The 12,579-nt window shown below is 41.7% G+C and overlaps 1 protein-coding gene across 1 annotated transcript in view; it reads left to right on the top strand.

Annotated features, from left to right (window-relative positions):
• Positions 1-12,579, top strand: part of ITGB8 (integrin subunit beta 8) — a 50,023-nt gene that overhangs the window by 10,113 nt on the left and 27,331 nt on the right. Inside the window, exons 2-3 of the mRNA XM_081932320.1 lie at positions 8,238-8,323; positions 9,739-9,910. Coding sequence (XP_081788446.1) covers positions 8,238-8,323; positions 9,739-9,910 — 258 coding nt within the window. The remainder of the gene's footprint in view (positions 1-8,237; positions 8,324-9,738; positions 9,911-12,579) is intronic.

Genomic DNA, 12,579 nt, shown 5'->3' with positions numbered 1-12,579 from the left:
GTGCTATGCGTTCCGACAGAGGATCCAGAGAGAGGGGGAATCCGTGACGGACTACATGGCTTCCCTCAAGACAGCGGCTCTACATTGCAACTTCCCTGTGTTGGACGATGCCCTGCTGGAACAGCTGACCTCAGACTTCAGCAACGTTTGCTGGCGCGAAAAGAGCTGACACTTCAGGCAGCCGTGGATGAAGCCACGGCATATGAAATATCTGTTAAGTCTACCGCAGAGATTCAAAAATTTCTGCCACCGGCCACCCATGCCAGCAGGAGCCACGCAGTCCACCACGACGAAGTCAGTTTGCAGGTTCAAAGCCGCCATCTGCCAGCGGTGTGACAGGAAGGGACATTTGGTTAAGGTGTGCAGGGTGGCCATGCCAGTTGCTGCTTGGCCTCCTGTGTCACGACACCCCTTCTTTTGCTAGTCTGAGGACGCCATCTTGTCTTCAAAACAACAGCCTAAGACACACCCCACAGAGTTCATTGGTCAATTAGAACAAAGAGACATGTACACGTCACTGAGGTCACGTGGTCCTTTTGAGTCAACTGAACTTCCGCATATGTATAGACAACTGCAGCCAAAAAGTGAGGCTGCACTGCCATCTGCTGGCGGAGAAAAATTATTACAGCAAAAGATGATGCAGCTTCGTGACAATTTTAAAGAATTGGCTATGAGTCCTTTAGAAGCCAAAACTTTGCCTCCAAAGGTTAAGTCTTCAACACCCCCTGGCGGCATTGAATCCTCCCTAGATGGAAAAAGGCAAAGCCAAAGGCGAATTCGAGGAAGCCAATTTGATGTTGCCACGCAAAGGCCAATGATGCAACCCCAGCATCCCCTGGTTCAACAACCAGCTTTGCAACCAGGACAACAAATTGTTCCAATGCACATTCCTCAGCAGGTATTCACAGTCACCCCCTTGACTGGTGAGTCCAAATTAAAGGAGTCAGGAGAGAATTATAAAGCCTGGGTCAGTGAAATTACGCTCTTGCTTCGAAGAGAAGGCACACATTCCATGGTTTTTAATCCTCCTCCTCAACCCTGGACTGATTCTTTTCAGTTTGGCCAAATGTCCACCAATTCGTTCACCAGGTTTCAACTTCGAACCATGGAACTCAGACATGAGCAAACATGAAGATTCAATTGAAACGGGCCTGTAGCAATCTTCCAAAATAGCCCAAATTTCTTGGGCAGTTGCACCAGGTGGAAAGATACCTTGGATCTCAATTTCCATTGACATGAGCAAAGTCGTGATTGCTCTGTTTTCGAGGTCTCTCATTGCAGGTGTCCAGGGAAGTTTGCTAGGCCTGAACTGAATGAATTGACACTCAAGAGTTAAACTAAGAAAGAGTTATTGCGCAGGTCATAAAAGTTCTTATCCGAAAGTGTTTTATTGCGCATGCGTTACACATTCCAAAATTTCTTTCTTCTTTGTTCGGCTGCCAACTTGGCAACCGGAGATTTTCATTATCAAAATGTAACAATTAGTTATTTTCTGTTTTATTTTATTATTAAAGTTTGTTTATTAATTAGAATACTTGTCAAAGACTTTTATTTATTTTTTTAATATCTCAAAAGATATGCGGAAGGGAATCAGCCTCGGTCCATTGATCTCAGATTTCCCCAGGGCGTTTTTCCCCTGACATCCTGAACGTGTCTTGCCAAGGCAGTCCACAAGACAGGCTCCTCGGGACCGCGAGGACTGTTTCGCCATTGCGGGTGACCAGCAGCATTCTGAATGGGCCATCAGCCACACATCTCTTTCAAAGCCGGCCCACAAAATCTATTTGACTGTCCAAATTGAGGGAGAGCCCTGTAAAATGGAAGTAGACACTGGATCTTCCAAATCCCTCATCTCGTGGGCCACTATCAAGCGAATAGTGCCAAGCCTTACTAAGGCTACTCTTAAGCAGTGCCCGATTCGCCTCAGAGACTATCAAGGGCAGCAGATCCCTACTGTGGGTTGTGGCATATTCCAGGTCGCTAGCCACAATTTCCAGGGGCCTCTTCCCCTCGTCATCATCGACGGCCAGCTGCCCATCCTCCTAGGGCTGGACTGGTTCTTCGCATTGGGGCTCAACGTTTCCGGCATCCACTCCATGGTTCCAGACTGTTTCGCCATGCTGGCCTGTGAGTTCGCAGACGTCTTCGACGACCAGCTCGGTAAATATACAGGGATACCCATTTCATTTAATTTGGACCCCCAGGTGGCACCAATTCGCCTTAAGCCTAGAAGAGTGCCATTTGCCCTACGACCCAAAATAGACCTTGAATTAGACAAGCTAATCGCACAAGGGGTATTAGAGGCAGTGGATCACTCTCCCTGGGAGACGCCCATAGTGATACCCATCAAACAGGATGGCAGCATTGGAATCTGTGGTGACTTTAAATGCACCATCATTAGAGAGTTGCAAGCTAACCCTTACCCTGTACCAGTGGTGCAGCACCTGCTCCACTCCCTGGGGTGGGAAAATGTGTTTGCCAAGTTGAACTTGGCACAAGCCTACCAGCAGCTTCCGGTAGACGAGGCCACTGCCATGGCCCAGACCATCATAACCCACCGGGGAGCTTTCAAGTATAAGAGACTGCAGTTTGGGGTTAGCGTAGCCCCAGGTATTTTTCAGAGCCTGATGGAGTGATTGCTCCAGGAGCTTCCAGGGGTACTACCCTATTTTGAGAATGTGCTTGTATCTGCCAGAGATGAAGCCAAACTCATCGTGAAGCTAAGGCCCGTCCTGAGCCATTTTCGCCAGGCTGGGTTAAAACTTAAGTGGGAGAAATGCAGGATAGGGGTCCCCAGCGTGGAATTTTTGGGGTACCTGGTGGACGCCAAGGGCATCCACCCTACCCCGTCAAAAATAGAGGCCATCAAAAAAGCGCCCACTCCTCATCTAAAGTAGAGCTTCAGGCTTTTCTAGGACTTCTTAATTTTTACACCATATTTTTGCCCCATAAGGCTTCATTGGCAGAACCTCTGCACAGGCTCCTGGACTCTAAGACGCCCTGGCATTGGGGTCCCAAGGAAGCCCATGCTTTTCGGGCGGTTAAGGATGTTCTCACGTCCCAGTCATTGCTTGTCCAATACAGTGACTGCCTCCCTTTGGTTTTGGTGTGCAATGCATTGCCCTACAACATTGGGGCTATTCTGAGCCACGTCCTTCCTAATGGCTCGGAAGCCCCAATTGCCTATTATTCCCGCACACTCTCCATTGCAGAAAGGAACTACAGTCAGCTAGACAAAGAAGCTCTAGCTGCTGTAGCAGGGGTCAAGCGTTTTCATGACTACGTCTATGGTCATTTCTTTCAGTTAATTACAGACCACAAGCCCCTCTTGGGTGTCTTGGTGGGAGAGCGCCAGACCCCACAGATTTTATCACCAAGAATGTCCAGATGGACCGTTTTCCTGGCAGCTTACAATTACCAGCTTATCTATAGGCCAGGTAAAAATTTGGGGCATGCGGATGCCCTCAGTCACTGCCCTTCACCAGCCCCTGTGGAGGACCCTGCTCCCACTGCCTCAGTCCTCCTCATAGAGGAATTAGCTATGCCAGTATCCACCCGGGATATTGCCAGGCTATCTGCATCAGACCCTGTCCTCTCCAAAGTGCTGGACTGGGTGAGCAGGGGGTGGCCACAAGGGCCAGTAGGCCAGGAGTTCCAGTCTTTTTACATACGGCAGCATGAGCTATCTGTTCTCAATGGATGCCTGCTGTGGAGAAACCGGGTACTACCTTCCCCCAAGCTTAGGGCGCCAATTTTGAGTTATCTGCACACTGCTCACCCAGGTATTGTGCGCATGAAGGCGCTGGGCCAGAGCTACATATGGTGGCCCAAAATTGATCAGGAGATAGAGAACTGGGTAGCCGCCTGTCAACAGTGCCAGCAATCTAGACCGGCTCCCCCATCAGTGCCCGTCAGGGAGTGGGACATGCCTCGAGCTCCTTGGGCATGAATACACATGGACTTTGCTGGCCCTTTCTTAAGGCAGAATTTCTTAATTATTGTTGACGCCTACTCAAAGTGAGTGGAGCTGGCACTCATGCCCTCCACCACTTTGGAGGCCATCATTAAGGTGCTGGGGAGACTTTTTGCAACCCATGGGCTGCCTGATGTGGTGGTGACGGACAGCGGGCCCCAGTTCACATCGGCACCCTTCCAAAGGTTTTTAGGCCAGCATGGTATACGGCATACACCCACAGCTCTGTTTCACCTGGCCGGAAACGGCTTGGCAGAACAAACCGACCAGTCGGCTAAGGAGGCATTGGGCCGCCTGGGGCCAGGAAATTGGCATGACAAATTGTCCCAATACCTTCTGGCGCAGCATACAACTTCGTGCCCAGTTACCAACCAAAGTCCCGCAGAACGACTTATGGGTCGCCGGCTCCGGACAATGCTGGACCGGCTGCACCCCGGCTATGCTGCAGAAAAGAGCCCCAACACAGGTGACTCAACTTGAACATTTGACGTGGGAGACCTGGTCTATGCCCAAAACTACGGGGCTCAACCAAGGGGGCTCCCCAGACTAATAACACAGCTAACTGGACCCTACTCTTATAGGGTCCAGGTCGACGATGGGCAAGAGTGGTGCCGGCACATCAATCAGCTTCGTCGGAGACCTCCCAGTGCAGCAGATCAACAGCCAGGACAGCCCAAACCTGCCCTGGCGAACTAATGCCTCTAGAAGCCGCTCCCGCACCCTTCTCCAACGTGTTCTCATCTCCAACCCTACCTGGTAGTCCAGTTGGTCCAGCGGAGGTCACTCTTCCTGCCATCTCAGCTGCTCAGTCTCTGGCAGTTCCACAGGCCCAGCCAGCAGAGACTCCTCCTCTGTTTGTCACTGTTAATAAAGGTTGTGTTAGCTTCAACCTGCCTTGCCTCAGTCCCTGTCTGCTTCGTTCTCCCTACAGAACATACAAGTCTTAGAGAAGAGACTGATTTTAAGAGAGCTAATTATAATGTCAGAGTCTATGTAATTAATTTTCAGAATAAAGAATTTGATTTGAATACTCTGGAGCTTGCACAGTATATATGTCATAATCTAAATCAGGTATATATTGAATTTTATCTTGCCCAAGTAACACATTCCCCACTCTTACTCCATAGTATTCATTCTTGCAATGCCTGGCCTATTAAGTCTTATTTAGGGAAATGAAATGTAATTCTCCTAGAATGCATGTTGATATACAGTTTGACATTGTACAACTAGCTATGCCTGAGGGTTTAATACATACTGTACATAAGACTGTTTAATGTACTGGAGCCAAAATGTGGCTTCTCTTGCTTTAAAATACCCATTGATACATATTTGTTATTTAACTAAAGCCAGTAGAATCTTGCCCAATGATTTTTGACCACATAGATATTCAGTTCTACCAGTTTTGTTTGGATTCTTCTAATAAAATAGTAAAAAAAAAAAATCTACACTAGGCCAAGTTGTAAAAATATTTGCAGCTTTATTATTAGGTTTAGAAAAAAAAAAGAAAAAAATGTAAAGTGCTTTAATTCTAATTCTTTAGAAATGGACTGGCAGAAAAAAAATTCTGAGTGAATGTATCTATAAATGTTATTTCTGTCAGAAATTATTGGAACTTATTATTAACCAAACACATTTTAATGGTATTTTTAAAATTATGGAACCCTAACTCATGTTTGTTTGCTTGCAACACTATTAATATGATCTTAAAACAAATATGGTTCAAAAAGATGGTTACGGGTGATCCTTCTTAACTGTCTTCTGTAGTAGGCAGTAGTTGATTTGTTATTAGAATCTGAGATATGATAGCAAAATTTAGTTGGGCAAAAACTTTATTAACTTTTTTCCCTACTGTCAAAACTTGCACAGTTTTAGAAGGCTAAAAATTCAGCAGAGTGCAATAACAGAATATTATGCCATTGCCAGCTGTATGAAGCAGGCTATATAAAAAAAACCATTCCCACAATAAGACTATAGCCGTGATGGCGAACCTATGGCATTCGTGCAACAGGTGGCACACAGCACCTCTCTGTGGGCACGCAAGCTGTCACCCTAGTTCAGCTACAAAGTGCATGTGTGTGCGCCTCCTGCCAGCCAGCTGGTCATCAGATCTCTGCGGCACATGTTTGGGGGACGGGGTGCGTGGGGGGGGGACTGCGCACATGGGGGGTGCATGGGCATAAATGGGGGTGGGGTACATGTGGGAGGGACTGCACACATGTACAGTGGGTGCATTGGATTTTGAGTGTTCACATGCTTTGGACACTCAATCTGGAAAAAGTTAGCCATCATTAGACTATAGTATACTTTAATGAAATAAGCTGTAATAATAGAATCTTGGAAGTCTTCTTATATTTTATCTTCCATTCCCCTTATATCCTTATTGAGTCAGAGAAGAGGCAATGTAAACCTACATTATAAGCTTCAATTATTAAATAGGGCTGGGATAAACTCCTTTCTAGGATTTTTGGAGTGCTAATGCGCTTTATTGGGAAGACCTGCCTTTCTAACTATGGGCTTGGTGAAAGAAAACATTAGAAGGCATCAGCCAACACTTTAGGAAGGCAACAATTTGCAGAACACAAATAGCGATCATACAAAATTAAATGGACTAATTGTTTGAGAATGATTCATCTTACTGATATACTTTGCCCTATAATATGTCAATACAATACAATACAATACAATAATAGAGTTGGAAGGGACCTTGGAGGTCTTCTAGTCCAACCCCCTGCCTAGGCAGGAAACCCTATACCGTATAGTGTCTTCAGACACTATACATTTTAGTGTTCTAACTTTTGGTTGACTTTATAAAGTTGGTGATAGAGAGAAAGGTAAGTGATTTTTTTAAAAGGTTTTAATCATATGTTAGAAATAATGCAGCATATAAACTGAAGTAATAAATATTATGTAACTTGATTATCTTTCAAATATGAATTTGAATAAACGGACTGAAATGAAGACTTAGAGAAATTTAAACCATCAGATTCTGCACTTCTTGTAATTGGGTTATAAGCATGGAGCTCATGTCCAGCTCTTTGCCATGTGGTTTTAAGTATGTATAACCAAAATATATTTTGGAAGGGTGTTCTGGCTCTGTTTTGGCCTGCTCTAATTTCAAAATTGTTTTTAATATACCGGCATTCACTTTTTAATGAAAAGAGTCATTGACATTTTGGTTTATTCCTTTCATTTCATAGTTGGCTCCTACTGAAAAAAGAGACCTATCGTTTAATAACAAAATGTTACCATTTCTGTTATAGAATTTGAAATAAATGCACCTTTTAATTTCCATCTTCTATGGATATGGTTGCTATACTGAAACTCTGCAAAGTGACTGAACACAAAACAGATTATATTTCAATGGCTGTCTTCCAGTATCCTCTGACAAAGGGATGAAAATAGTTGATGGCATGCTGTCCTTTAGTAGAGTACAAACTTCTAACAACATATCAAATATACAAGGGATATGGTTTGAAAATAAACAGTAGTAGTCACAATAATGTGGCCAGATTAGAGTAGCTTTTTAATCTGAAACATAAATGCTTCATTTATGGCAAGTGATTTAATGTAAGAAAAGTTGAAAGGCAATAGATGTAATAGTAATGTTAGGTAGTAGTTGAATTTTTTGAAATATATATCCCATGCCTTGTTCAGCTTGCCAGTTTGACAAGTATGTTGAAAAAGGTATAATTGTAGCAGAATTGCCATAAATGAACTAAGCAGGAACCAAACTTCATGTAGCAGTTTGCATGTAACTGGATGAGTCAGAATAAGTGACATATGGCATTCTAGCTGTTGATCAAAAATTCTCATCATCCTTAAAAAGCATGAATGCTGGGGATTGTAATTTAATAGCTTCTCTAGTGGTAAACATTGCTTATCCCTGGCTTGAGGATAAAGAAGCAAGCCCAATCTCCAAAAAATCACAAAGAGATTACTACCCACTAACCAAAATTGTTCTGATCCCTTTGCTTGATTGGTTGCTTTTCAAAAACAGAGAGGGTGAAAACTTTACTTCAAATTTGAAGTTTCTAAAAGACTTTCTACCAACAACTCATCATGAATGTCTTTCTTTGTTTGTTATGATTGCATCACTTCCTATTTTGGTTAAGATCAGAAGGCTGATAATATTGTCTTCATGCTTTCCAGAAGAGTTGCCTAGTTCTAAAATAAAAGATATAAGTACAAGGATTAACATTTTATAAATTATGGCTTGGTTCTTCAAATGTTTGCAATCAGTTTAATAGTTTATTTCTTTTTGTAGCAGACAACAGATGTGTCGTATCAAATGCAGCAACATGTACTGCCTGTCTTGCGGTGGGTCCTGAATGTGGTTGGTGTGTTCAAGAGGTAAACAGTTTCTTTGTATTAGTCAGCTGTTATTTATTTGTTCATGTTTCTTTCTCCACCTATACAGTAGGATTTTGCAACACATCAACTTTGAAAGAATGGTGTTTAGGAAATTCCTGGGATTTCTCACACTTAGAAAATTCCAGTTACCTGGAGTCAACACTGACTTGAAGGCACACACATACACAAAAACAACACAAAACTGACATGAACATTGTCTTGAGGGCAGATACACATGAAAGACACAGTAGGCTCAAACTTTTTCCCATGTTTGGTCATTCATTCTCTTTTTTTTAAACAGCCTCACTCCGTTACAGTGAGATGGGTGGCAAGCAAATTTAATAAGTAAATTAAAAAATCTACTCTGGTGCTTCATCTAATAAAGCTCTTTATTAAAGTAAGGAGCTATCTTGAGTCAGTGGACAGATAGAGGCCACTAACCTTCCTGCCCAAGGTTTTAGTTGTCTCTATATTCCAACAAGTTGTCTCTATATTCCAAAGGGATGCGATCACTCAGTGGCTAAGACGCTGAACTTGTCGATCACAAATGTCAGCAGTTCGAATCCCTAGTGCCACGTAAGGGATTGAGTTCCCACTACCTGTCCCAGCTTTTGCCTACCTAGCAGTTTGAAAGCACGTAAAATTGCAAGTAGAAAAATAGGAACCACCTTTGGTGGGAAGGTAACAACGTTCCATGCTCCTTCGGCATTTAGTCATGCTGGCCACAGGATCCCGGAGACATCTTCGGACAAAGCTGGTTCTTTGGCCCTGAAACGGAAATGAGCACCGCCCCATAGAGTCAGGAATGACTGGCACATATGTGCAAGGAGAACCTTTATCTTTATATTCCAACAAGTAACCAAATCTTTGGCAAAACAACATGTAGGAATAAGCTTCTTTATGATCTCCTAATTATAAAAAGACTGAATTAATAATGTGCAGTGCTTTCTCCAAAAGAAAAGAAAGAAATAATTTTTATCTCTTTAATGAGGAATTCTACAAAGTTCATCTTTTCTCCTATGAGCACACGAAAGGGCTTCAGATTTGCTAGGCAGCTCTAAACAATCCTTTAGATAAAATTTCATCTACTATTACAGGCATTAAAGATGAATACCGGCATTTGTACTTGGTCTTAAAGTTATGTACTTTACCTTTACTACTGATGCTGATTTCTTATAAAATAGCCTGAATAGCTTTATTCCCACCTGCATCCAGTTTTGTTGCAATGCGCAGTAATATCTCCCGTCTTCAAAAACAATGGTATTATAAATGGTTTGGTTATGTTGGCTTTATTGCTGGTTTGGGATAATAACTTTTTGTTTATGTGATATTATATTTTCTGGAAATTAAAGTTCTCCAACTTCTTATACTTTTATTATGTATTTTGCTCCCCCCCCCCCCCCCAATTCAAACAGGATTTCATGGCGGGAACAAAGCTGAAAGAAAGATGTGACATAGTTTTACATTTAATCCAAAGAGGCTGCAAGCCAGATTTCCTAGAAAGTCCTAAGGTTGATGTAACAGTGCCCAGCAATGAGGCTAACATTCAAGTTATACCAGGAGAAGCTTCAGTGCACCTGCGTCCAGGTTTGGATATCAGAAATATTGTTTAATATAAAAACTACATTTTGCCTTTGGCACAGACTAGGAGACTGAAGATAAAGGATCTTGGATAAAGATTCTAACATGTTTTTCCATAATAAAAAATAGATTATGAAGATGTACTCAGTTTTGAGAAAACAAATGAAATGATTCTAATTTATTCAAAAATTACAACTTCATAATCTTTTGGATACACTAATTCAGTTAGTTGTGTACTTGATATAAAATTACTTAGAATAATTGGTTCCAACAATTTTTAATGTCCTTGCTGTCTTCTTAAATAACTAATGAGTGGCTGATGTGATTATCTATTGTCTTAATTTCTACTAGCCGTTGGTCAAAATTGGATCATTAAAGTTAATCACTCTATATTTAGTTACTGTTCTCTACATCCAAATTCTGTAAACACTTTATTTATATTGCCTATATTTCTTAGGTAGATTTTGTCTTCTTAAATTGAAGACAGGAATATTCTTCCAGGTGTGAAACCTGACTCTGATTCTAAAATGCATCTTCTGTGTGCATCATGTGCAGACGCACAAATACACACACATAAACGCATACAAAGTGGATATCTCCAGTAAACATAATACTTCACTTCTGCTGCACAATGCCTGTCATTCATTCAGTGCTGGCTGCAAAGTAGCCTTGATGTATTGCCAGGAGCAAAATATTCCAGCTGCTCTGCAAACTTGGAAAACCAGCCCCCCCTGCCCCCCCCGGTCTTTCATCCCCCCCCTCATTGGTTGGAACCTGCATTTTTCCTACCGGTATGCCTTGCTTTTTTACTGGGATCACTGACAAGCTCACCATGCTCCCAATTTCCAATTTTGTTTCACACTAACTTGATAGCAAACTCAAAAGGATCTGAATTCTGCAGCTGGTGGGGACAAAAGCAAAGGAGGCTGAATTTACAATGCACTAGGAATAGCTTGCAAATTCAATAGTTATGGCATAGCAAGGTTTCCTGTTATATGTACATATTTAGATATGATTTAAGCATTTTAATAGATTCTTGTTTTCTCTTAAGCATCTAGGTCAGTGGCGGGCCTGTGCATGTGTGTGTTCAGCTCAATTTGCATGATGGCAGGCCAGCACAGGTGCACATGCACAAGCAGTTCAACTTGAGTACATTGAACTGTGCATGCATGTGCATTCACCCCCTCCTGCTGCTTACCCAAGTCAAGCGGTGCATTTGCACCCCGGTTCACCACTCACATGGTTCCAGATAGGTCACAGCCTTGGGGTTGAGGACCCCTTATTGAGATGATCTATTTATGCTTCCTGTATGATCATTTGATGGGATGTTCATTAGTTTGAGACTCTGAGTAAAATATGCACTGTATTTGAACTTGGCAGAATTGTCAGAAAAGGCAATCAATGATAAACCATTTGGATGAGGCAGTGGGAAGAAGAAAGGTCAACCAATAAGATTACATGTTGTGTTGCATGTTGCAGCTGTTAATGCATTTGAGGATACTTGAAGCACATTGGAGGCAATATATTTTCAGAATTGAATACAGATTGGTTTGTTGTAAATATCCTCCCTTTAAGTTAATAGCATGTAGATATAAGCTTGTTTTAATGCCAAAGATACGTTCATACAGACAAGAATAGAAATCATTGTTTATTCGGATTACTCTTGGTTTGGAAATTCAGATATTGAATTTGATCATTAAAATGAAGGAAAACAAAAACTCCATTCTGACAGGCTAATTCAGTTTCTGGGAGTTATCTAGAAGTTTGAGAGCTGGTGAACTACATTTGTAAAAACATAAGGTTAAAATGAGCATTAACATACTGAATTCTGGTTTATTCAGAAATCTTGCTCCAAAAATTAGATGTATGAACCAGATACATATAAAGAATTTTCTCTGAGTTATTATTTAACTGTAGCAGAATTACTTGCCAAACATATACCTTGTCCCTAATCCTTTGTAAGTGAAGGGGAACTTCAGACTATTATTCATCTGCCTAAACTTTCCCTACCCAAATATTATTGTTTTCAACATTAACACAATTCATCATTGGTCTAGTGAATTGTACCAAGACTCCTCATTCTTCTTGGTAAATTAACTTGCTTACAATAATATTTTCTAAGTTGATGATTCCAGCTGCATTGAAAGCCTAATTTCTAGTTTTGCCTATGATCAAAGAAAGTACAATACAATCAATTTACAAGCCTAACTTGAAAAACTTTGGGTTTCATAACTGTGGTATTTCAGTGGGCATCACCTTGCAAGATTAGTGTTGGCTCATGTGGAATTGACCACAGTATAAATCTAATAAATACATAAAACAGCATTGTGCATTGCATTGATGTATGCAGACCTCCTTTTTGATATTTGTACTGATTTTAGTGATAGCTTTCATTCCTCAGTACTAGAGAAAGTTCTAATCTCAGCATTTGGATAGCTCACTTATTACAACCATCTGGCATTATCATAATAAATATGTCATTTGAATGTTGCAAGCAATATAGATTTTCTACTATTTCAACATAAGTAGAATTAAGGCAAATACCAGTACCTTTTTTGCAGTCATGGAGAAACATGGAAGAAACAAATGTAGCCCAACTGATACTGATTGCAAGTACCTCTATTAATGGTCCCTTCTTTTAGAATCCTCTACTTCAGGGGTCCCCAACCCGGGTC

The sequence above is a fragment of the Natrix helvetica genome, assembly GCF_964273705.1.
Source record: "Natrix helvetica genome assembly, chromosome: Z".
Taxonomy (NCBI): Eukaryota; Metazoa; Chordata; class Lepidosauria; order Squamata; family Natricidae; genus Natrix; species Natrix helvetica.
Note: the sequence above shows the minus strand (reverse complement) of the source record. Positions and strands in the feature narration are given on the sequence as shown.